This window comes from Typopeltis vanoorti, chromosome 8 (assembly GCF_054136105.1).
Source record: "Typopeltis vanoorti isolate ZY-2024b chromosome 8, IOZ_Tvanoo_1.0, whole genome shotgun sequence".
NCBI lineage: Eukaryota > Metazoa > Arthropoda > Arachnida > Uropygi > Thelyphonidae > Typopeltis > Typopeltis vanoorti.
Genome location: NC_143556.1, coordinates 17,659,270 through 17,685,740, shown reverse-complemented (window position 1 = coordinate 17,685,740; position 26,471 = coordinate 17,659,270). Strand labels below are relative to the sequence as shown.

Here is a 26,471-nt window from a genome sequence, read left to right as displayed (position 1 = left end):
GGTGGTTGATAAGAATTTCATAGGCTTCCATAAATTTACGTTCATACCACATTTTGGTGTGATATAAACAACAGGTACCTTTTCAGTCAATTCTATGTAGAGTTCGGGGCATGATCAGAAAGGCTGGATTTACCATAGTTATTAAATTTAATGTTGCGTTTATGTTCCTTTTTTTCTGATAAGAATTGTGCATCCTGTTTCACCTATATAGGGAAAATTACAGGCGCAATGAATATGGTATACTCCAGGGTGGGCCATTGGAGGAAGTGGATCCTTGGATGAGTTGAGTAAGTTCTTTAATTTTGCAAGAGGTTTGAAGATGGCATTAAGGTTGTATTTCTGTAAAATTCTGTTTATCTGATATCCCTTTAATGTATGGAATGGTTACAGTTTTATTGTAATCTAGTTAATTTTTGTTTTTAAGTGCAATCTTGTGGAGAATTTTATTGATAGTATTTTGCCATTTTTCAGGAAGGTATTGCTGATAATTTTTAATTCATCTTTATGTGTTTATTTGCTGGAGTAAATCTTCAAAGCCCTGTTTTTTAGTGTGTTAATGACACCTAGTTTTTGTGCTGGGTGGTGGTAGGAGTTTATGTGTATATATTGACCAGTATGTATAGGCTTCCGGTAAACAGTGAAGGAAAGACTGCCAGAAAGAAGATGTGTGAAACAGGATATGTAGAAAAGGAAGTGTGTTCTGACTTTCAATCTTAAATGTGAATTGTATGCATTTGTACTGTTTGTTTAGGTGGCTGAGGAAAGTGTCTAATATCTGGTGGCCACGGACCAGATAGCAAAAACATTGTCAACGTATCTAAGCCAGACTTTAGGTTTTAAAGTAAAGGAATCTAGAGCACATTGCTCAAAAGCTTCCATATAAAAGTTAGCAATTGGGGAGGGGGAATGGTGAGCCCATGGCTTTGCCTTCTTTTTGTAGGTAGAATGTGTTTTGCCACACAAAATAGCCAGAAAGTAGTACATGTGCAAAGAGCGCTGTGATATCTGGAGAGAATTTGTTCTGTAAAAGATCATACCAGCTGAAAACTGATATTCATTATTGTTAACAATAGACATTGATAGTTATTCATTTTACAGTATACACACAACACCACAAGAACATACAAAAAAAGATTATTTATTAAATTGCCAATATTATTGTTGGATTTCAAATCATTATCTACAGCACAAAAAAACTTATTGCAGTATGTAAGGCATCAAACAATCAAAAAAGTTGTAGAAGCAATTTAAAATTATAATAGAGAAAACAAGTGCTATCATGGTACTGTCCAAGGTTAGAAGAGGAGGGGAAAAAATTACAGCTGTTTTGTTGCAAGTCAGTGTTAAAATAACTGTCTCCCAGAATTTTGGTAAAACAATGCACTTGTACTTTTTGAGGTTCTGGGGAGCAACAAACTTAGACTTGTAAGCTTCTAAGAAGTACTGTACTTTTCTTCCATTTTATCCTAGGTGATGAGGAGGGCTAAAGTGTAGTCTGCCAGTCCTGCCTGGCTATAGCAATAGCATTTCTAATGTTCTTCAATGCAGAAAACAAAGAACTTTATACACTCCTGAAAGTGTTTATATCATTATGCACTGAGGATTATATATCATATACAGCTTGCATCTACATCAGGATCATACCAGCCGAAAACTGATATTCATTATTGTTAACAAAAGAAGTAGTTAATGTCTTCAATTACCCACATATGGCATCAATTTGGTATATGTTCTGCAACCTCTTGTATGTAAAAGTGGTATTAAAGGTTGGTTATAATGATGAATATCAAAAATGAGATTGATCTATCTCTTACAGTGGTGAATAATATTCATTTCAATGTAGTCAACATCATGATCATGAGTATGTATATACTCCATAAAACATTCTTCAGAAAGAAATAACATCTTTTAAAAGTTATACAAAAAGATTTTTATAACCAAATAACAAAGTTAATGCCACTGCTGTATTCACTTTGATTCATTATAATGAAAAGGTCCTTAAATTAAAAAAAAAACCTCTTGTCCCAAAGAAATCATCAACAGACTGTAACCTTATATTAATACCCCTCCCACACCAAATATTCACAAATACAATACCTCCCTTCATCCAGCAGCTGACAGTACAGATAACCCTACTTACAAACTTGTCAAACAGTCAGCAAAATCATTTATCCAGCTTACAGACAAATGAGCCAGAACACATACAATTAACATATAGTATATACATCAGCAGAAAAGTAAAAGTTTTGCGCTCAGTCTGTTTACAAATAAACAGACTGAGTGCAAAAAATGTGGGATATTAAAGCAAGTGCACTGAAAGATTCTTACTAATTCAGCTGACTGTCTCCTGATGAGTCTCCAAGATTTTTGGAAAATTGAGGCAACCATATTTACTTTCATTTGGTTCCAGAACAGTTTCTCAGATTTGTATCTACTTCTGTATAATGAGGTAACCCCCCCGCCCCCTCCACTGGATCTAGTGATCTGTGTCAAGGGCATGTTCTACAACTTCAGAAAAGTTGTAGGAAATGAATGGTAATGGACATAATTTCTATGCCCATCCAGTTGAATACTGACTGTTCTACCTTTTGACCAAAAACAATCTCGCTATTTTTCTCTCTCTTTGAGAGACTTTCTGAAATCTGCCACAGTTTTACAACATGCTCTGAATCTAAATAAATATGACCACCTTACTTTAGCAAAAACAATGGAGCCTATTATCTTGAGACCCTGAGCTGAACAAACAAAGAGCATCTTCACTACACCCATAGAAGATGCCAGTTGACTTTAGGATCTCACCCCTTCAGCAATATTTGTGCTTTCCTGCTGCATATATGCCATGCATGTACCAGTATGCACATGCATGGTTCATATCTTTGTGCCCATGAATATGTCTTAGTGAACACAATAAAATATTGATCTGACAATTTTAATAAATAAAGTAAAGTTAGACATCTGTTTCCACTTTTATCTACTTTCCTAAGGATCAGCTTCTCTATTTTTGTGCACCACAGATTTGAATTCTACATCTACAGATTGTTTAGAGTACTGCACTGACATTTCTTTTTTTTAATGCTCTGAAGATTTTTTTTTTTTTTAATGCTCTGAAGATACTGGTGTAAAATTTAGCAAAATATTAGAAGTTTAATAAACTGCCTTATTTATTCTGCTCACCATTAAAAATATGAAAATTACCATGAAACTTTCAATTACTTCATGGAGCAAAACAAAAATGGATGCCTGAATGCCTTGTCAAGTAGAAAAAAAAAATATTTCATTGGCAGTATACAGTAAAAAAAGAGAAAAGTGAACTAATCATGTGCAGAAGGCATGCAATGTTTATTTAAAGACCACAACTTTTAACATTTTTCAAGTACACTCTCATCAGATCAAATTACAAAAGTACAACTGCATTTCTCTGAGTAAAGAATAAGCTAGTACATCAACTTTATATTTTCAAGTCCCTTTTGGAAACAAAATATCCTCTATTACAGACAGCAGCTAACAAACATGATGTGTGATCTAGATGAGCTCCCTCCCAATAAAGAGTTAAAATAGGAGAAATTACATGGCTGCTAGTTAAGATAACTTTTTAATTTATTATTATTATGCAGGCTACTCCAGGAATCAAAAATTCATCGAGGGAAGGCCTCATCCAAATCATACAATGTCTAAATATCATGTCTTTCTTTAAAAAAAAAAAAAAAAAAAAAGATTTACTGATGATGCACCACAACATCTTGTGGTGCATCATGACGTTGTGATAGCCCACTCCACATACACACACTACTTGTTATAATAAGAACTAGGAATATGCTTCCTAACCTTACTGAGTTCTCCTGCATAAAACCTGCCATAGGCATAAAATTTCATACAATTGTGACCAAGATATTTTCTGAAAAAAATTAATATACCTGTATGCTAATTAAACTAATGCACAACAGAGTACCCAAGAAATAAATAAAAAAAAAATCATAGACTTATAAGAACTTTGCAGAAATATTTTCAAATATTCAAATTTGTCACAAAAATTAAGCTAACACTACCAAAGCAGAACAGAACAGATTTCTATAAAGTAAAATGTACACAGACAGTGTTAACAGAAATAGTGATTATACTAAGCAGTGCTTAGCTGAAAAATATAGCCTGGGATATTTGGATCTCTCTCTCTCTGAAGCATATGAATCACAGATCATAGTGCTTCATATACAAGATTAAATATCCTTAATCCCAAGCAGAAAAAATTGACAGTTGGCACACATACTAACTGTTGTAACAGCACCTTCAACAACTAGCTTTACCAACTTGATTTTACAAAGACTAATTGTCAGTGTTGGCTGAGAGAGAAAATAATTAAACATTACCACACCCATGTGCAGCTTCCAATCAGATTTTTATTTATACACGGTTTCCATGACTCTTTTCACACTGCTACAATATATTTGCAGCAATGTAAAATGTCTCTCTCTCACAGAGACATTATACAGGAAACAAAATAAAAACTGTAATAACACACACACACACGCACAAATGAACAAGCAATAAGTAGAAGATCTTAGACAAGAAGCCTAAGGTTCTAAGAGAGGATGGCATCATCTATGGGTGCTGGTATCCAGTGATGGCTGTTAAGTGGGAGATCTAAGAGTTTACTATTTCTCCAATCTTGGGAAGTTTCACACAACTACATTTATTTAGATTTGGATGTTTTCGTAACTGAGTCTAAAAAGTTTTTCAAGTTCACATTTGCTGACATGAAGCAGAGTAGTTTTTTCCCCCCATTTGATTCTTGCATGGTGTCCAAGGCAAGGTCAGCTAGATATGAGTGACCATAGTGTGATGATGGACATATTTCTTGTGTTCTTCAAGGCATATGTTAGCAGATCTCCCACTATGACCATAATACCAGTTGTACACATCCAGAACAGAGAAATGGAGGTAAATGAACCTTAGGAGAGTGGATAAGGGTATCTGCTTCATATGATGTTTGAAAGAAGCATCGCAGAGATTATATTTCTTTAAAGTTCTCTGGCTAGGAAGCATATTAAAAAAGGCCTGCTTAAAATGTCTCCTCTTGGCTCCTTGAATTAGCTAAAAAAATGCAAATCTTTTAGTTCCAACCTCTTCACAGATATAGGATTTACCTAAAATTCGTGAACTTCAACTGCTCCATCCTTTAACAGATGCTATGGGCTTCCCCTAATTTAAACTAGTCAAATAGTTAGCTAAATTCATAGTTAAGAATTTATGAAGACACAACACATGTTAAAATAATTACTTTACTTAATATTAATTAAGTAATATTCGACATTTCGACCTCTGTACTGAGGTCATCATCAGGAAAATACATATGTATAAGATACAAGCTACTGCACTTTACAAAGGTAAATGAATCTAACTGCTTATTAATTTTTTACCTAGCCTGACCTCTTGCGGAAAAACTAAATTAATAATATTAAATTAAAAAATATTATAGATTTAAAAAAAATTAATTAAAAAACAAATATAAAAATGAATTAAAAATAAACAAACTATTTTTAAAAAATAAATTAATTAAAAACAGAACTACATTAAACATTTTTAAAGTCCTCTTGTATTGAGATTTTCATCTAGGCTTGTTCTGGTTGTTATAAGGGTAGCAGATGGGTCCTCCACATTCTTGGAATGATTAATCTGTCATTTTTGTTCAGGTGATTTGGATAGTGTTTTAGCATTTCACAGGCTTCTTTGAATTTTCTCTCAAACCAGGTTTTGGTGTGGTCTAGGGACTTGGTGCCTTTCCAGTAAATTCTATGGAATTTTTGGGGTGCATGGTCTGTTAGGCTTGTTTTTACCATAATGGAGGTATTTAATGTGTCGTTTGTGTTCATCTTTTCTGATTAGGATCATGCATCCTGTTTCCCTTATGTAGGGTAGGTTACATATACATTGGATTTTGTAAACCCCTGGGTGGGCTAGGGATGGAAGAGGATCTTTGGAAGAACTGAGTAAATTTTTTTAAAATTTTGGGGGTTTGAAGTTGTATCTATGTAGTGTTCTGTCTAATTTTTCTGAAATGCCTCTAACATAGGGTATGGCTATGGTATTCTTGTAATCTTTTTTGTTTTTAGTGGTATTTTTATGGAGGATCTTGTGAACTGTTTTTTTATTGTAGCCATTTTTTTACAAATGTATAGTTAATGATTTCGAATTCTTGGTTTAGAGCTTGTTCATTCAAGTGGATTGTTAATGCTTCTGTTTTAAGGATGCTTATGACTCCTAGTTTTTGTGTTGGGTGGTGGTATGAATTTTTGTGTATAATGTGTGTAGAGAAAAGTATGTCTAGAAAAGGAAGAGAGTTGTTGTTTTCAATTTCAATGGCAAATTGGATAAGTCTGTGTTGTTTGTTCAGGTGGCTAAGGAATGTATTTAATGTTTCATGGCCATGGGGCCAAATGACAAATAGAATTTATGCTTGGTGAGGATATATTGTCGGAGGTGGAGGAAATAAAAGATCTGGGGGTGATAGTGGATAAGGATCTGAAATTTAGGGGATTAAACCAGGTGACCAAATCTTGTAGATTTGGTCACCTGGTTTTCAGAAGGATGAAGAGATGTTGAAAAGGGTCCTCTGGAATGTTGAATATGAGGAAAATTGAGAAGATGCAATTTGCAGAGTCTGGTGGACAGGAGGAGGAAGAGGGGAGATATGATAGAGACCTACAAGTTAGTAAGGATTGTTATAGGATCAATGTTGAAGAGGTTCTACAGAAAATAGTGGGAGATCAGGGGAGAACCAGAGGTCATCCCTGTATAAAGAGGGTGTGAGTAGGGGAATGAGAAGCAGTTTTTTTTCATACAGAGTTGTGAATGATTGGAATGCCTTGCCTGAGAGTGTGATGTCTGCAGAGAATTTGAGTGTGTTTAAAGCATGGCATGATGAGCTGTGTGTTTGATAAAAGGACCTCCTAGATGAGTCTTTGACTCCATGGGGTCTTGGGTAATAATAATATCTGAGCCTGACTTTGGGCTTTAGGCTGGCCGAATCTTGTAGCCTGTATCTTATACATATGTATTTTCCCTGCTGATGATGATGACCTCAGTACAGAGATCGAAACAGCGAATATTACTTTCCTAATATTAAGTAAAGTAATTATTTTAACATGTGTGTTCTGTCTCCATAAATTCTTAACTATGAATGTTGACCACTGTGTAATCTTAAAAGAAAGGACAGTTAGCTAAATGTATAACCCCCACCCTTACTGGCTTATTATACAAACACTTCCTGGAGTCAACACTCATCAAGGGAGGCAATAGTAAGATGCAACAAAGGCAATGTTTATCACACCTTGTCTTTAATTGGTTCAATGTTTGTGCACTCACTACCTCATTCGGTAAAACATTCCACTCAACAACCACTCTCCGTGCAAAAAAGTCATGTCAAACTCTCTTATGCACCACACCTTTACACAATTTCCAAGAATGACCTCTTTTCTCTATCCTTTTTCCTCCTTCAACCTTTTCAAAAATATCCTGAGTCTGATAAGCACCTCTTAACAATTTATTTCTCAATCATATTGTCCCTCCTCTGCCTATTTACTGGCGTCTGCAATTTACATTTGCCCAACCTATCTTCATAGTCGGCATTCCACAAACCTAATACTGCTTTTGTTATCTGCCTCTGAACTTTTTTTCCCCAGCTTGCTTCTCACCTAGAAATGCAGGTGACCAAATCAAGGTGCAGTAGTCCAGATGTAGTCTAATCAACACCTTGTACAGTTGAATGACAACATTCTTATCTCTACTTGTCAGTGTTCTTAGTATACAGGCATTTCGTTGTGCTGTTTTTATCACTTCTGCACTATGGCTCTTGAACTGGATTCTCTATCCACAAATATCCCAAGATCCCTCACTTCCTCTCCCTCCTGCAATACAACGCCTCCAATATGATATACAGCTTTACAGTTTTAAGATCCAAAGTGCAAAACCTTACATTTACTGGTGTTAAATTGACATCCCCTGCTTGTCTGTCTACATAGTCAATTTATTGAAATTGCTCTGAAGCACCAGTACATCTGCATCATTCCTAATAACTTTTCCCAACTTAGAATAATCTGCAAACAGCTGCATATCTGCTTGCAAGCCACTTTCAATATCATTAACAAACAAATTAAACAGTTCTGGTCCTAGAACAGAACCCTGTGAGACTCAACTGGTAACTCTCCTCCTTGGAGACATGGCCCTTCTATACACCACCATTAGATATCTATTAGAAAACCAGTTCCTTATCCAATCAACCAAATGATTATCCAATCCCATTTGTGATAACTTATACACCAGTTTATTATGTGGTAGCCTCTGAAAATGCCCTTGAAAAATCCAGAAGTATCACCATATATGAATCACCCCTAATATTAATTGTAGTCACCTTATTATAAAATGTACGTAAATTAGTAAAACAAGATCTCCCTTTAACAAATCCATGTTGATTTCTATACAGAATCATTTCCTTATCCACCCAATCCTGTATTATATTCCTAACCACTCTCTCCAAAATCTTAACAACCACTCCAGAAATGCAAACAGGTCTGAAATCTGAAACAACTGTTTTGCTTCCACCTTTATGCAATGGAACAATCTTGCCTTCTTTCCACTCGTCAGGGATTGTTGAGAACACGAGACTCATTAAACAACCTTGTCAATGGAGGTGTCAGTTCCTTAACACATTCTTTCACAACATGTGGTGAAATCCCATCCAGTTCAAGAGGCTAATTCACATCAAGATGTCTTAAACAATTATAGATTTCCACCTCATTTATCTTCAAGGAATTGAGTTGAAGTATTGATTTCTCAATGTACTGTTTCCCCAGAGTATTTCAAAAAACATGCTCTTGATGCTGCTGTTCTCACACCTTCTATCTGGCTAAGATACACTGATGATTTGTTCTTCATTTGACCACATGGTCAGACATATTAAACTCTTTTCTCCTCTTCCACCTCAATGGTTAGCATCCCAGAATCTAGTTTATTATATAGAATAAATAAAAGAACACTATATTTTCTGGACACTCTAACTCTAATTTCAATTTATAGAAAACCTATGCACATGCATAGATATAATCTCCTACCCCCCAAACATTATGGTATCACAACACCATTTGTTAGCAGGGTTTCCAGCTTCTGTACTACCCAGCCTCTCTCAGTTGAGGTCTACTTTATTCACCATATATTCATTGGTTATTATAATGCCAAAAAAGATTAACATCCATCTTAAAGAACACAAGACATATATCTGCTGCCCAAACTATGCTCAGTCAGGTCTAGTTGTGCATGTCTTGGATACCATACACAGAATCAAATTAAAACACACACACACACACACACACACACACACACACACACACACACACACACACACACACACACAAACACACAAACACACGAGGGACATCCAGAAAGTAAGTTCTGATGGGCTGTCAGAAAAACAAAAATATACTTACAAAAAAACTTTATTGGAAATTAAAGTAGACATCTTTCACTACTTTTCTACATAATTTCCGGCATTGTTTAAGCACTTATCATAACAGGGCACCAACAGTGTCGTAGAAGGTTGCTGCCTATGATGCAAACTATGTATTGACTTCTTCTTTGACCTCCTCCTCGTCTTGAAACCACCGGCCATCAAGGAAAGATTTCAGATGTTCAAACAGATGAAAGTCGCTTGGCGTGAGGTCAGGACTATATGGGGAATGATGGAATTGTTCTCAGCCGAAGGTGGCAAGAAGTTGTTGTGTTATACCGGCTGTGTGTGGGTGGGTGTTATCATGGATCAAAACAACGCTCCTAGTAAACATGCCACGTCATTTATTCTAGATCGCACGATGCAGTTTCTTAAGGATTTGGTAGTACATACTCATGTTGATTGTGGAGCCTTGACCCAAGAAGTCTACCAGCAAAATTCCTTGTCTGTCCCAAAACACAGTGCACGTGATTTTCCGAGTGGAAACCGTTGTCTTCAATTTCTGCTGTTTGGATTCAGGGGTTGCGTGAGACATCTAAGTCTCTTTCCTGGTGACATGTCTGCTCAGGAAAGCATCGCCATCCTCATGGCAGCGTGCCAAGAATTCAAACGCAATGCCCAGCTGAATCACTTTGTGTTGTTCTGTAAGCAACTTCGGCACCCAGCGTGAACACAATTTTCAATAACTCAGTTTCTCCGACACAATTTCATCAAGACATAAACATGAAACTTCTGGAAATTGCAGTGAGAGTGATGTCATAGTGAATTCCCTATTCTCTCGAATCTTCTCTTCAACTGAACTCACCAAATCTTCAGTCACTAAAGATGGTCGCCTGCTCCGTTCATCATCGTGCACACCTGTCCTTCCTTCATTAAGTCCTAATACCAATGAATCACTCATTGGGTGTTCTCCATAAACCTCAATAATTTGCCGATGAATTTCAGCTGCTTTAACATTCCTCACATTCAAGAAACGGATAACTGACCTAATTTCACATGTGACGGGCAATTTGATTTTCTCAGACATTCTAAACACACACCAAGAAGCGTATGAACTGCAAGAATGTCTGAAAATGGCAACAACACCTTGCTAAGGAATCAACAAACTCAGCATGCATGCACACCATCGTGATCGCAGCAATGCAATGAAAATATTTAAAAATGGAACTTACTTTCTGGACGTCCCTCATATATACCATGCCTCACTGCAGCAAATACAAACTTGAAAAACTTTTTTAGCATCAGCAACAGATTTACAAAAACAACCAAATCTAAATAATATGGTTATGTGAAACCTCCCAAGATTTGGGAAACAGTAATTCTTAGATTTCATAATCAACAGCCAAAGCTGGCTACCAGCACCCATAGTGGGCAAACCCTCCTAGAACTTTTGGCTTCTAGTCTAGCATCCTCCAATTAATTTTGTGAAATTTAGTATGCATTAGTACACATTTTATTTTGTATCCCAGATGATGCCTCTGTGGCAAAGATGAAATATTAAACATTGTGCTGTTTTTATTTCATTGAACTTAAAATGAGTCTTGTGAATAGAAAAACAATTATTTACTTGAACGTAGCAATAGCGGTTGTAGGAAGGTGATGACTACACCAGAAATGTTTTAAAATATGTCAAACATACATTTTAGTGGAAAAAATGAGCAAAAGTTACACTACTGAAAATTATGGTATACACTGGAATAGGTAAAACATGTAAAACCTTGATCATAAAATAATTTATTACATATATAGAGTTCATTATCTTTCCTTCATTCAATATATCAAAATTATGAAGACGACTGCATGTTCAAATAATAACTTTAACCTAAACCAAACTAATTACAGTGGAACCTCAGTTGTCGAACGACTCTCATCTCGCACAAATCGGTTCCCGAACATATTTTCCAAACAAAAAACGCACCAGTTTCTGAACAGAATCTCGGTTCCCTGAACAGGCAAACTGGCAACCACATGCTCCACGGGCTGACTTACGGCGGGAGAGTGTCAGTTACGCCATAGCCTCCTCTCAGTGCAGACACTTGCTCGAATTTGCAGTGTCTTTTCTTGATTTTCGTTTCTTTTATGATTATTATAAATTATTAATAAATAAGCCACCACTGGAACAAAGAAGGATAGCGATAGCAGCAAAGCAAAAAGAAAAGTTGTTAGAGCCATGATAGAGGTGAAAAAAGAAATCATATCCAAACATGAAAATGGCGTTCGTGTCTCGGATCTTGCTATGCAATTCAGTATGGCGAAATCAACGATCTGTGCAATATTCAAAAATAAAGAGGCGATCAATTTTCGTCTATATTTTATCTATTCATTGTGTTCATTCTTTTTGTGTAAGATTCTATGCATTTTCATTTTTGTGTATGATTTTATGCATGCAATACTGTTATAAAGGTTTAAATAAGCAATCATCTTGGGTTCGAGAATGGATTAATCCATTTTACATTAAATCTTATGGGAAAATGGTTTCAGTTTTCAAACAAATCAGTTTCTGAACAGCCTTTAGGAACAAATTATGTTCGACAATCGAGGTTCCACTGTACTCCACATTCTGCCTTCATATTAAGATTATCAGCTGGAGTGTATTACACACACACACACACACACACACACACACACACACACACACACACACACACACACACACACTTCGAGGGATTAACATGGTTAATTAATCCCTCGAAGTTACTGTGTATATCAAAATCACGTTAATCAAATCTAATAATCAATGGTAAAACTTACAATTTGTCCATGATTGATTACTTTATTAATAATTCGTAGGAGGCTGCGTAGGAGGAATGACATCATCATGCTCATGCCACGAGGCTTGCATGTTTTTGCGTGGTAAATGTAATCCTGCAGAGCTTGGCGCAGTAAAAATTGCAGCATAATATCTGATATCGCGGTATATCTGAGTGATACATTCATACTAGTATGTGCTAAAATGCAATAAAACATAAAGAAAAAACATTGCAAATATAACACATGATAGTAAAAATTAAGTGGATATTGAATCCAACATTATTTCATAGCTGAATATAGAAACTACAAGAGTTTTGTGCCGAAAATATAGAAACTAAAAGTTTCGGCGGATGCAAGCATAAGCAACCTTATGGGCAACTCAAGCTCCAGATTACTTTCTTTAGTATTTTCCGTTATGTAAAGCACATCTCCTAGAGGACATGTATGATAAATATTGAATCCAACATTATTTCATAGCCAAACATAGAAACTACAAGAGTTTCATGCCGAATATATAGAAATTAAACATTTCGGCAGATGCAAGCATAATCAACCTTATGGGGCCAACTCGTAGTAAAGGTAGAGTAAGCTCCAGATTACTTTCCTTAGTATTTTTTATAATGTAAAGCACATCTCCTAGAGGACATGTATGATAAATAAATATCTGTGAGATTAGCTGCGAGCTCTGCAAGGTTAAAGGTGTATTAATCAAAACTCTTGCTGTGTATATCAAGGGATTGTCGCAATTAATTTCGCAGCGTTAAGCAAAACCGCATTAAGCAAGGGATCTGTATTTTAAAAATGAACTGATCTTTTATTCATTTTTTTTCTTAAATTTCGTTAATTGTATTTATCTTTTTTTCTTAATTTTATGAATGATGCTGCTTGCATATATAAAATCAAAAAGCATTAAATTCTCATCTCTTCTATTTTCATTAGAACAAATGCAAAATTTCTTTCCTTGCTAGATATTATAATCTGCAAGAAGGCCAAGCTGCATCAAGGCAATTATTTCCATATATTAAAAATTCTGCATTGATAAATGTCAATTATATTGAAATTCCATATACTATTATTAATAAATTTGGTTGTGTTCTTATCAATGCCATTTAATTTTATTATATTATTTAATACATTACCAGCATGGCATACATATTTGTTAAAGGTCAACTAATATGGGATGTCTACAATTATACAATGTATACCTACATGTATGCTATTAAGTGAGAGAGAGAGAGGGGGGGGGTTACAGAAATGTAAATATTTAAAATGAAATGGTTTACTTATGTAACATTATTTATTGAAAAATTTTTAAGCCATGTTTTTTCAGTGTAAACTAAAACTATCTGTAATGGTTGCAGTCAGGTGCAATATAAAGAATAACTGAAATAACAGCCAAAACAAACAAGTACATTCCATAAAGCATGAGGAGAACAATCATTTCAACACAGCTTAAACTCTCCTTAATGGAGAGTTTAAGCTCTGTTGAAATGATTTCAACTTCAGTTAAAGTAAAAGAAATTTACTTTAACTGAAGAACAGTTAAAGAATATAGAGGCACAATGCAGCAAGCATTTTTTACACACGTTTTATGATTATCATTATACCTGGAGTTCTGATGATTAGAACTTATTATTTATTCTTTAATAAGAATGAATGTGAATATATTTATTCTTATATAAGAAAATATAAGAAATAATGTGAATATATATATATATTCACATTCCAAAATTAACCGTAATGCACTTTTTCATACAACTGAAACATCACTTGCGTAAAAAAAGACCTATTTTATATATCCGTTAAAATGACTATTAGAATAAGTTTGATGGAAATTCTCACTCAATGAGAACACATCTTAGAAATTGTGGCAAGGATTCTCAATGAGAACTTATCTATTCTTTGACTATTAACTTATCAAAATGTTTGCCCAAAAATATATTTGCCTTCCAAAATTAAATGTAATGCACTTTCTTATACAGATAAAGTATCATTCTGCATTAATAAATGACTAATAACTGCATTCAGATAAAATATAATTATAGAAATTGAAAGAAGCATTTATAAGTATTTATAATTTCATGCTTTATGATTCTATAATATATTTTATTTATGGTTTCATCAGAATATTTTTAAAAGATGATAAAGCATACTCACGATGGGATTAATGGTGGTGGAAGTCCTGTCATTGGACCAGGTCTAGGAGGAGCAGCTGGAGGTGGCCGGTTGGGACCTGAAGAATCTGGCCGAGAAGGTATAATAGGAGCAGGTCGAGTGCTAACAGGAGGAGGAGGAGGTGCTCGAGATGACAGCGGATTTCTTCTGATACCACTAGGTGATGGTGGACAAGGTCTGAGAGAGGTAATCACCCCTTTAATCTTATATTCAACAGTAAATAAACACAATGTTTTTCTTAAATTTCCTTGTAAAAGTGGTTACTCTTATCTCATCATCTGGCTAAAAATGATATTAGAAGTTTTGGTATTCATTGATTATACAGAGAAAAAACCTGTGGAGAATTCATGACTAAATTTAATACACACGTGAACCACAGTAGTAGGTTTTTTATTACGTAAATATTTTGTCCTAGGAATGACAAAAGAAAGGGCACGTACGTACAAAGGAATCCAAATTGCGTGCTGTGCTGCACTGCTGCCTGAACTTAAAGTAAATTAAAATTAATTACAGTTAAGTTATTATTTTACACAATTTTGTATGACAATTTCCCATACTTTAGGGATGGCAAGAACATCATTGCGGTTTAGATTTGGTGTGTGGAGTAAGGTTTCAGCACTTCCTTTATATAAACGTTCATATTTATATGAAGATCTGTGTAGAAGTTTTGTCTTTTTCCAATGGATCTTGTGGTTTGGGTTTTCAACTCCATATTGAGCGAGGCCTGATTTATGTGGTTTGATGAGGCGGATATGGTCTTGATGTTCCGAAATGCGTTTAAAAAACTGATTTGCCTGTCTGTCCAAAATAAGAGAGTTTACAGGAGCATGGAACCTCGTATACACCAGGTTATTTTGGACAGACAGGGAGATCAGTTTTTAAATGCATTTCAGAACATCAAGACCATATCCGCCTCATCAAACCACATAAATCAGGCCTCGCTCAACACGGAGTTGAAAACCCAAACCACAAGATCCACTGGAAAAAGACAAAACTTCTACACAGATCTTCATATAAATATGAATGTTTATATAAAGAAAGTGCAGAAGCCTTACTCCACAGACCAAATCTAAACCACAATGATGTTCTTGCCATCCCTATTGTGAAAAATAATAACTTAACTGTAATTAATTTAAATTTAATTTAAGTAATTTAATTCAAGTTCAGGCTGCAACGCGCCACTGCACGCAATTTGGATTCCTTTGTACGTACACGCCCTTTCTTTTGTCATTCCTAGTATTGCCATACTATATTGATGATGTCCTAAGATACTAGGACTAAATATTTACATAATAAAAAAACCTACTACTGTGGCTCACGTGAGTTAAATTCAGTCATGGGTATTCATTATGTAGCAAATAACAATGCAAAAATATAAACAGATTACTGTATTTAAATAACAGCCAGAAATTACAGCAGGCACTTTTGAGAAACTCATAGTGAAGCTAAGTATAGGCATGACAAATTCAAGTAATGGTGTATTTGACTAGGATAAGATAGCTTGTTACTTACTGGATATTAAAATCTCTCACATCTTATTCAGTTTTGTGATCACACAATTTTCATTTTTTATATATTGGAGAGGAAAGGAAAAGAAATGGAAAGGTTGATGCTAGGCATCACATTAAAAGATAAGAAGCAAAACACCTGGATAAGAAGCCAGACTCATATCACTGACATCATTTTTTACCACATGCGACTAAAATGGAAATGGGCTGGACATCTATCCAGAAGAGAAGTTGAGCGATGGACCATCATACTAATGAATTGGATTCCAAAAGAGGGGAAACGAGGCCAAGGACGTCCTAAAAGAAGGTGGAGTGATGAATTGTCAAATTTTGTTGGGAAAAATTGTTCAACCATTGCCAAGAACAGAGAAAGGTGGAAGGAACTGGAGGCTTTCATCCAGCAGTGGACAGAAAATGGCTGAAAAGAAGAAGAAGATATATTAATCTATAGACTGCAACTAGAGACTATAGGTTAATACTCAGGCAATTCTGTTTATGAAAGAAACAAATATGAAAAACAATAAATTAAGGAAGGGACTGTTCAACATGAAAAATGATCATCAGTTTTAACTGAAGTGTCCACTCCGAGATGAACAGATGTAACAGCAAGACATACAGTTTTTAGGTATAGTCAGCAAAATGCATAAGTATCTAATTAGATTTGTTTTAACATCTTCTGTATGCTAGTTATTTCATGGATCTGACTGTTAATATTTTATGGAAATTTGGTAGCTAGAATCTTTACAAAAGTTTTTCATACCATTTCACTTCAATTTTATTTCAATAAGACTATTTGTAAGAACACAAAGGATTGATTGATTGATTGATTTTTGGTTTTATGGCACTAGAATAGCAAAGGTCATACTGCACCAGGAGACAGGTTGCAGCAGTACACAGTGTATTAATAAATAAATACTTTTCTTCTTCCTCTTCATAGTACTTTTATCCTGCATAGTGCAGGGCCTGCTATGATTATGCAACTGCAGGAAACCCAAACCGATTCTCAGAGTCTGGCATTGAGGGGAGGGGAGAAAACAATTTTTATGACTGTAGAAGTGTGTGTGTGTGTGTATGTACAGGGCCGGTTTGCCTGTTCTGGGGAACGAAAAACCTGAGTTTCTGGATGACCCCCCCCGAACCTCCGTACAAGACCAGCTAACTCACCTTTAGTCAAAAGGTCCCTCACATCTTGGATGGGAATCGAATCTAGTTCTTTCTGACCAAAGGGCTTTGTCTATACTGAGTGAACTATAGAGAATCTTAATAAATAAATACTTACAGAATAAGATGATATGTATGTACAAAGTGTATATACATATATTCTGAATAAGATTACACTAAAGAAAAAAGTCCTCAAGTTTCAGTCCATCAAACCTTATAGTTAGTGTAAGATTAGATGGACTAAAACAAAATGGTTGGATAGACTGGTTCTTGACATTCTGGCAATATAATATTAACTTAAAAAAATAACAATAAAATAGAAAAAAAATTCCCTACCAATGCAAGAATGAATATCTCTAGCACAATATAGGTGGGATAAAGGTTAGATTATTTGCAACTCTCCTTAAGGGATGAAACATAACACTTTTTCAAGCCACTTTGGAAATCCAAAAGTCTCAAATAAGCGATGAAAGACTTTTCAAACATCCAGGCTGCAGTGCGATTCAAATGCTGATTGCAAATATTGGGTCTAATCAGCCACTAGGTCAATAAGAGCTTGTATATCATGTTTTGCCAGATGTACAAATGGAGGTAAACACTTCTCAGAGATGGGAGGAAATAAGAAAACATTTTCCTGTAGTTTTTAATATCAATTCTATACATAAAGGATTGCCAATTCCTAAAAACACTATAGTTCTCTCTCTGTCCCATAAAACTATATATTTAAATGAGTAGAGGGACACAATATTTTCACATACCTCTTATCTGGGGTATATAAAACATACATAGAGACCTGTGGATAACATCTTTTTTTTTTTTTTTTTTTTTTTTTTTTTTTTTTAATCAACAAGAGTCAGATATAAGCACCTCAATAACCATAGTATGGTTTTCACATCTAACAATTTTGTCATTTACAGTTTTAAGGAGACACTTTGTCTATGATATTGGGTAAACAGCATCTTTTAAATGTAGAATATTTTTGTCATTAGGTGAATCCTTTCCTCCTTTTTTTTTAAGTGAAATTTCTGCAAACAACGATGTGCTTCAGTTAAATACTCTTTCTTTCTGTGTTTCTGGAGCCCAAAACACAACTTGCTGAAGGTCCTTTGCACTAAGCTAAATAATCTTCACATGGTAATGATTAGTCTCCATTCTGTGAGTTAAGCAGCCACTGTGTGCATGTGTGTGTGTGTGAGAGGGAGGACCTTCTGATCTGTTCACATCATAGACCATTCAAACTTATACAACATAGGGTGAGGATGGTTCACAATGTGAGGAGATCACATGAGCGCAAACAGTTTGGTTTATTCCTGATACTATTTGTGGGACTGGAAAGAAAAAAAGAAAAAAAAATAGAGATAGGTCATTAGCATTTTGTTCAAAGATACAGATATTCAAGGCATTTCATATTATGTGATATACAGAGAACAATGTATTTCCGAGTGGCATATCTAGGTTATAGTTTTACAAGGATAACTGAAAAACAATTTTTATTTATTTTATTTTATTTTTTTATTGAAACTCATCATTTTATGGTATATTATTATTATTATCTGAGACCTCCAGGAGTCAAGGACTCATCGAGGGAGGCTGTAAATTACCCAACCCAGCTATCATACCTACCCTTGAATTAATTCACACTAGATGCACTCACTACCCATAAGAGCAAATTATTCCACTCACTCACTGCTCTCTGGGAGAAAAACCTAGTTCTTACCCCTTTCTTGACCGCAAATACATTTAACTTCCATGGATGTCCCCCGTGTTCTTTCCCCACCTTCCATATAACTAAGAAAAATTTCATTAGTTGAAATGCTATAACACCCATTCAAAAGTTTATAGACCTCTATCATATCACCCCTCTTTTTCCTGTTAATCAGAGTCTGTAATCCACATACTCGCAATCTGTCCTCATAATCTAAATCCCATAATCTGGATATAATCTTTGAAACTCTTCTTTGCACCCTTTCCACAGCTTCTTTATCCCCTTGGAACCTGGGAGACCAAATCTGTGCACAGTAATCCAAGTGTGGTCTTATCAAAGCCTTATAAAGAGGCAAAATTACTTCCTTATCCTTACATGTCAAGGTTCGCTTCAACATAGCAATTATCCTCTGAGTTGTATTTGCAACTTTTGCTATGTGACCTTTGAACTATAGATTCTTATCCACCAAGATCCTTCCTCTTCAGTTTTTTGTAGCATAACCCCGCTAATATAATATGCCGCTGGAACTCTAATCACGCCAAAGTGCATAACTTTGGCGTGATTGAACTCAGATTATATTTTTCCACTCCTTTGCCACATACATAACCATGTTCAAAGGCATTTATATCTTTATCACACGTGTACCATAGCTGAACTTCCACACACATTTTCCCCATTCCTCCCTTGATGATCTAGTTTCCCTGACTCTCTGCATTAAGTCTCACACCAAGAAGTAATTTCTCCAGGCTTCTGATGCCAAATGAATTCAAGTGCAGGTCATCATTCTTATACAAATCTTTTCTGCCATCAAACACACTCCACATGTCTCTACAAACTCACATCCATATCTTCCACACAGCCTGTGATTGAAATCATTTGCTATCATCGCCCTCCTTCTTAACTCAGTACTATCATATCTAGGTAGGAATCCTACAATTTTTACACAATATATCCTCAAGGGATGTATTAGATACTATAACAATACCACACAATTATGTCACTGATATTTTGCTAGCAACAATTTTCTTTGGCACTGGAGTATAATTTTCCAGGTTCTCTGATTTGATCAGCTTTTACTTTTGTATCTTCTAAAGCACTCCTAAATGCACAAGTTAAATCTTAGTCTTCCTCTGTGTCTCTTTCCTGTTATTGTTTTGTTGTAAATACTTGTTTTTCTAATCCTTCATCTCTCATTCTGTTTAAATGACCATATCATCTTAGATTAGCTGTGCTTATACATTCCTCAGTAAGTTTTTACAAATACATGGCAATGCATGTGCCATGTATTTGCTCCTATAATTTTCATCAGCACTTCCATATCCATATGTTAAATTGGTTTGAACTAGTTTGGAATTGGGCTGCTCCCTTGTTTTCTATGTTACTTATTCCACTATATTCCCCCACACTAATCATAGTCATAAGTATGGTGTGGTGGCAAATTAACTTTTTGATATTTGTCATTTTTACCAAAGACTGTGCATAAAGGGCTTTCTCCATTTCCATTCCTTTGGTTGGCCCAGTCAATATTTTCCAATTGCTATCAGATGTGAACCGCTTTTGCCTACTTTAGCATTGAAATTTCCCATTAGAATTAAATATGACTTGGCTATTTAGTAGTTAGTGTTTCATAAAACATATCTATTTCTTCCTCTGTGTGGAAGCTTCATGCAGCACTTGCATATTCTAAGGTAAAGATTGGTGATAGTAAATTCCTTTGAGAAAAATTATATATATTTATTTCATAACCAGTGTGTGCATACACACACAAATAACTCAATGCAACACACCTATTTTGTAATCTTTTGCCATTCGCACTTGTTTTTGCAATTTACTTTCTTCCTGCACAAACGCATAACACAGGATGAGAGCACTGTATTTAAAGTAATGGACTATAGAAGGCTACCTCAGGTAAGAAGAACCAAAATTTATATCAGGTCTTCCCAAGAGTAATGTCATTTTTAGCATTAAGTTTTGAAAGCATATAAAAGATAAATCACTTGCTAATTTAATCAAGCATATATTCTCTATTTGAATCAATAACACTCTTCCAATGTTGTGAAAGCTTCATAATGCCATTTTACTACCTCTAATGTAGTGTATTTCTTTTCATTAATGAAATGTTGCAAACTTTGAAATAAGTGGTGATCTGAAGGTGCAAGATCAGGAGAATACAGAGGATGTGGAAGCTTTTCCCAGCAGCAGCTTAGACACTATTCCAAGTTTTTGCAAATGGTGATCAATGGTCAATGACAATGAATTAAGATCTTTTGCTCAATCTTCAACAGTTGCATTGGCATTTCTTGCAATAGCAGCTTCCAGCATATCATTATCAAGAAAGAAAGGTGCCCAGAGTGAGGGGAGGCTTTCAAGCTAAAGTCCTCTTAATTAAAAGAAACACACGTATTAACCATAGTGAAAATTATTTAATTGTAAATATTTCATCCTAAGTATCTTAGGACATCATCAGTACAGCAGTTTAAACAATAATAGGAATAATATACAGTTAGGGCGCATGATTACAATAGAATCTCATTAAACGTGTGTTACGTGTTACAGAAGTAAAAAAAAAAAAAAAAAACTAATAATAATTATTTAACACAATTTTGTATGACGATTTCCCATACTTTAGGAATAGTAAGAACGTCATTGAGGTTTAAATTTGGTCTGTGTAGTAGGGCTTCAGAACTTTCTTTATATAAACATTCATGTTTATATAATGATCTATGTAAAAGTTTAGACTTTTCCCAATGGATCCTATGGCGCCGATTTTCAATTCCGTGTTGAGAGAGGCCAGATTTCTGCGGTTTTGAAAAGACGAATGTGGTCTTGATGTTCCGAGATGCGTTTCTGAACAGACCTACCTGTCTGTCCAAAGTAAGACAATTTGCATGAGCATGGAATCTCATAAATGCCAGGCAACATCAAAGGTGAGAGTTTGTCCTTAGGAGAAGGTAACAAGTTGTAAATTTGGTTGATGGGTTTGTAAGTAGTGGCAAAATTGAATTTCTTCATAATTTTAGAAAGCCATTCGGAGATGCCTTTGACGTAAGGTATGGGAATCCTATGGACTTCTTCCTGTCTGGTTTGATGTATGGGAAAGCGACTGATGATTTTTTTGAGTTGTTTTAGGATTATATCCATTTAGGATGGCTGTATTTTTGATTACTTCTAATTCTTGGTTTAGAGATTCTTCAGAGGAGCAGAATTTGTGTGCTCTGAAAACTAGTGATTTAATAATGCCAGATTTCTGAGATGGATGATGAGCGGAAGAATTGTGAATGTAGACTTGTGAATGTAGACTTGTGAATGACAGACGTGGCGATGGAACCATCTTCTTTTCTTTGAATGTGTAAATCCAAAAAGGAGATACCCTGTGGAGATTCTTTTTCTAATGTAAAGTTGATGCGATGATGAAGAAGGTTAATTTTATCTAGAAACAGTTGTAATTCATATTTGGGATGATCCCAGACTGCAAATAAGTCGTCGTATTAACCAAATTTTTGGTTTGGGTTCAAAAGTGAATATTTCTTCCTCAAGGTGTTCTAGAAACAAGTTTGCTGGGTTTGGTGATAAAGGAGATCCCATTGCTGTTCCTTCTTCTTGCTTTGTAAATTTGACAATAACAAACTTGAGCAATTCAACTATATCAGACGGAAATTTTTGAGTTAGTAATTTTATTGTTTCTTTATGGGGAATGTTCGTGAAGAGGGAGACAATGTCAAAGCTGATTAACAAGTCAGTTTTTGATAGTTGAATGTCTTTCATTTTTGTGTGAAACTCTGTAGAATTTTTGATTGAAGAGACTGAGTGGTCTATGTGAGGACAGAGAAGGTTAGATAAGAATCTTGATAACTTGTAAGTTGGACTGCTAATACAGTCTACGACGGGTCTGAGTGGAACATTAGAGTTCCGATACAGTCTAACTTACAAGTTATCAAGATTCTTATTATTGCATATATTATTGCATCAGGTTACTTCACCTGGAAAGGTCATATTTACAAGCAAGAAGAAGGAACAGCAATGGGATCTCCTTTATCACAAAACCTAGCAAACTTGTTTCTAGAACACCTTGAGGAAAAGATATTCACTTTTGAACCCAAACCAAAAATTTGGTTAAGATATGTCGACGACGTATTTGCAGTCTGGGATCATCCCGAACATGAATTACAACTGTTTCTAGATAAAATTAACCTTCTTCATCATCGCATCAACTTTACGTTAGAAAAATTTACACATTCAAAGAAAAGAAGACGGTTCCATCGCCACATCTGTCTTCGCAAGTCTACATTCACAATTCTTCAGCTCATCATCCATCTCAGAAATCTGGCATTATTAAATCACTAGTTTCCAGAGCACACAAATTCTGCTCCTATGAAGAATCGCTAAACCAAGAATTAGAAGAAATCAAAAATACAGCCATCCTAAATGGATATAATCCTAAAACAATTCAAAAAATCATCAGTCACTTTCCCACACATCAAACCAGACAGGAAGAAGTCCGTAGGATTCCCATACCTTACGTCAAAGGCATCTCCAAAAGTCTTTCTAAAATTATGAAGAAATTCAATTTTGCCACTACTTACAAACCCATCAACCAAATTTACAACTTGTTACCTTCTCCTAAGGACAAACTCTCACCTTTGATGTTGCCTGGCATTTATGAGATTCCATGCTCATGCAAATTGTCTTACTTTGGACAGACAGGTAGGTCTGTTCAGAAACGCATCTCGGAACATCAAGACCACATTCGTCTTTTCAAAACCGCAGAAATCTGGCCTCTCTCAACACGGAATTGAAAATCGGCGCCATAGGATCCATTGGGAAAAGTCTAAACTTTTACATAGATCATTATATAAACATGAATGTTTATATAAAGAAAGTTCTGAAGCCCTACTACACAGACCAAATTTAAACCGCAATGACGTTCTTACTATTCCTAAAGTATGGGAAATCGTCATACAAAATTGTGTTAAATAATTATTATTAGTTTTTTTTTTTTTTTTTTACTTCTGTAACACGTAACACACGTTTAATGAGATTCTATTGTAATCATGCGCCCTAACTGTATATTATTCCTATTATTGTTTAAACTACTACTGATGATGTCCTAAGATACTTAGGATGAAATATTTACAATTCAATAATTTTCACTGTAGTTAATACGTGTGTTTCTTTTAATTATGATCTCACCACAGGTTTCATTATTTAATAAAGTCCCCTTGTCGAAATTTTTGGAACCATCGCTAGTACTTTGGAACATTCAAAATATCATTGCCATATACAGGTATCCCTTGCTTAACGCGGATTTGATTATCACGGCGAAATCAACTGCGGCAATCCCTTGATATACGCGGCAAGAGTTTTGATTAATGCGCCTTTAAATTTACCACTCAAAATCATGCTCACACCACGAGGCTGGCAGCCTCGTGGTCATCCAAATTCTCTTAATGATCTGTGTCAGAATGTGAAAGTTTTATTTTTCCCACCAAATACATCATCATTGCTACAACCCATGGACATGGGCTTCATTGCAACTTTCAAAGTCTATTTTCTTAAAAAGACATTTTCAAAGACAGTAGAAACAACAACAATGGGAGAAAATGCGATTACGCTCCACGAATTTTGGAAAAAATTTAACATTAAACACGCAATTGAGAACATTTGTGACTCGTGGGAGCAAGTGTCTTCAAGTTGCATGAAAGCTGTTTGGAAAACCTTCTGCCAGAATGCGCTAATGACTTAGGTTGTTTTCAAAATCCTGTGAACAACATGGTCAAAGAAATTGTTGCATTTTGTGAAGACCTCAGTTTTGATGCTGTTGATGCAGAAGATGTTAAAGAATTATTGGATTCAATTTCAAAAGATTTCCGTGACAACGATCTTCTTGAAATTGAACAACACACATATGAAGACAACGAACAAATGGAATGTGAAGATGAGATTCCAAAGGAAATAACAGTCAAAGAACTGGATGGAATATTTCCCAGTTTAGAATTGCTTAAACAGCAAGTAATGGATATGGATCCAGATGTTAATCGAAGAATGCTTGTTTGCCGAGGTCTGGAGAGTCATTTTGCTTGTTATCGTTTATAACAAGCAAAATTTTTTTGCCAATATTTATGGCAATAAGAAAAATACTAAAACTGTTCAAACTACTCTTTATAATTTCTTCTGATTAAAAAAAAATGCAGTAACTAATGTAGATACAAGTATTTATTAAACATTTACTTGGCATTCATTTTTTATCTTTCCTAAAAGAGTACCATATAAAACGAACTATTAGTACAGTAATCGATCAGGGACAAATTGTACTTTTTACCATTGATTATTAGATTTGATTAACGCGGTAACATCCAGGAATTAATTAACCGCGTTAATTGAGGGAGACCTGTATTTCTTGAACATTTTTTTATTTTATTTTTTACAGTGTTAGCAACACTGTTGCCTTTTTTGAACTCATAAAGCATGATGTTCCTAATGTGCTCTTCAGTGACCATAGCAATAAAGTTACTTTGTTCAATGTTCTTGCAAGGTGGAATTCTTTAGAATGAGGCCATCTCAGTTTAGCGGTATTAATAAAGCTTTAAAAATTCATGTTTAGACAAGCTGAGACATATTTGAACAAATAGAGTATAAAAAACAGCATTACTTTTGGGATGACATGAAACAAGATTCTCTCAAATATGTAAAACTTGAATTTCATAAAACACAAAATTAATTATTGCACAATTTATAAAACTTTCTAGCCTAGATGACTACTTTATTCACTTTACTTTTTTAAACTGCTACTATCAGTCCTTGCTGTGTATAACAGATGGAGAAATAAAAGAGGAGTTCAACGACATATACCAGAAATTCTTGTATTATGGTAAGAACAGCAATATAGCAATTTCTGGAGCCACGTTAATTGAGCCTTTAAGACTAATAGCTCAGTTAACATGGTCTACTGCCAACATATTTTTTGAAAGTGAAATTCTAGAATTCACTAATCATCAGTCAGATGAATTAATTGACAATTGTTTCAAATATCATTATAAAATCAAGTAAAAGCATATGGAAATTACAAAAATCACTTAATGTAGTGAATAATCATTTTTGTGTTAAACTTTTCTAACACTTTAATCTTTCATCACACCTGTTCCTAAAAGCAGAATCTCCCTCCACCAGCATATACTGTTTTTACCACACTGATCCAAAGTAATACTAAACAATTATAATTCATAAAACATTTTAAAATGAAATTACTTATTATTATTCTGCAACTATAATGAATACTTACCTAGGAGAGTCTGGTGGTTGTGCTTGCAGCCAATCATCTTTAACTGGTGGAGGTAATGGTTGATACGATGTCTGCATTGACACATCTCCAATAATGCTAAGTGCTTCCTTACATGCATGATACATTCGTAAAATTTCTTCCCGTTTATGAGCTTCTTCAGCTGATTCCTCCATTAATGTAGCCTACAAATTTCATGTTTTTAAGAAATGGTACTAAACATATAAGCAAATAAGTCTTAAAGTTCTATCAGAAAATACTATGAATTGTATTATCATAATCAAATTCCTGGTATGTATCCTCGTAGGGGGGGGGGTACAGGATATCACAACAGTATCACATGAAAAGGTTACATCACTACTAATTTCTTACAAACGATTTTCCTCCAAATTAATCTGT

The 26,471-nt window shown here is 34.9% G+C and overlaps 1 protein-coding gene across 6 annotated transcripts in view; it reads right to left on the bottom strand.

Moving 5' to 3' along the window:
* LOC150103765 (dynamin-like) overlaps positions 1-26,471 on the bottom strand; it is a 519,391-nt gene that overhangs the window by 42,634 nt on the left and 450,286 nt on the right. For all 6 annotated transcript variants that reach the window (XM_090397139.1, XM_090397140.1, XM_090397145.1 and 3 more), the window contains 2 exons: positions 26,076-26,257; positions 14,405-14,599 (listed from right to left, as the gene is read on the bottom strand). In XM_090397139.1, coding sequence (XP_090253265.1) covers positions 14,405-14,599; positions 26,076-26,257 — 377 coding nt within the window. The remainder of the gene's footprint in view (positions 1-14,404; positions 14,600-26,075; positions 26,258-26,471) is intronic.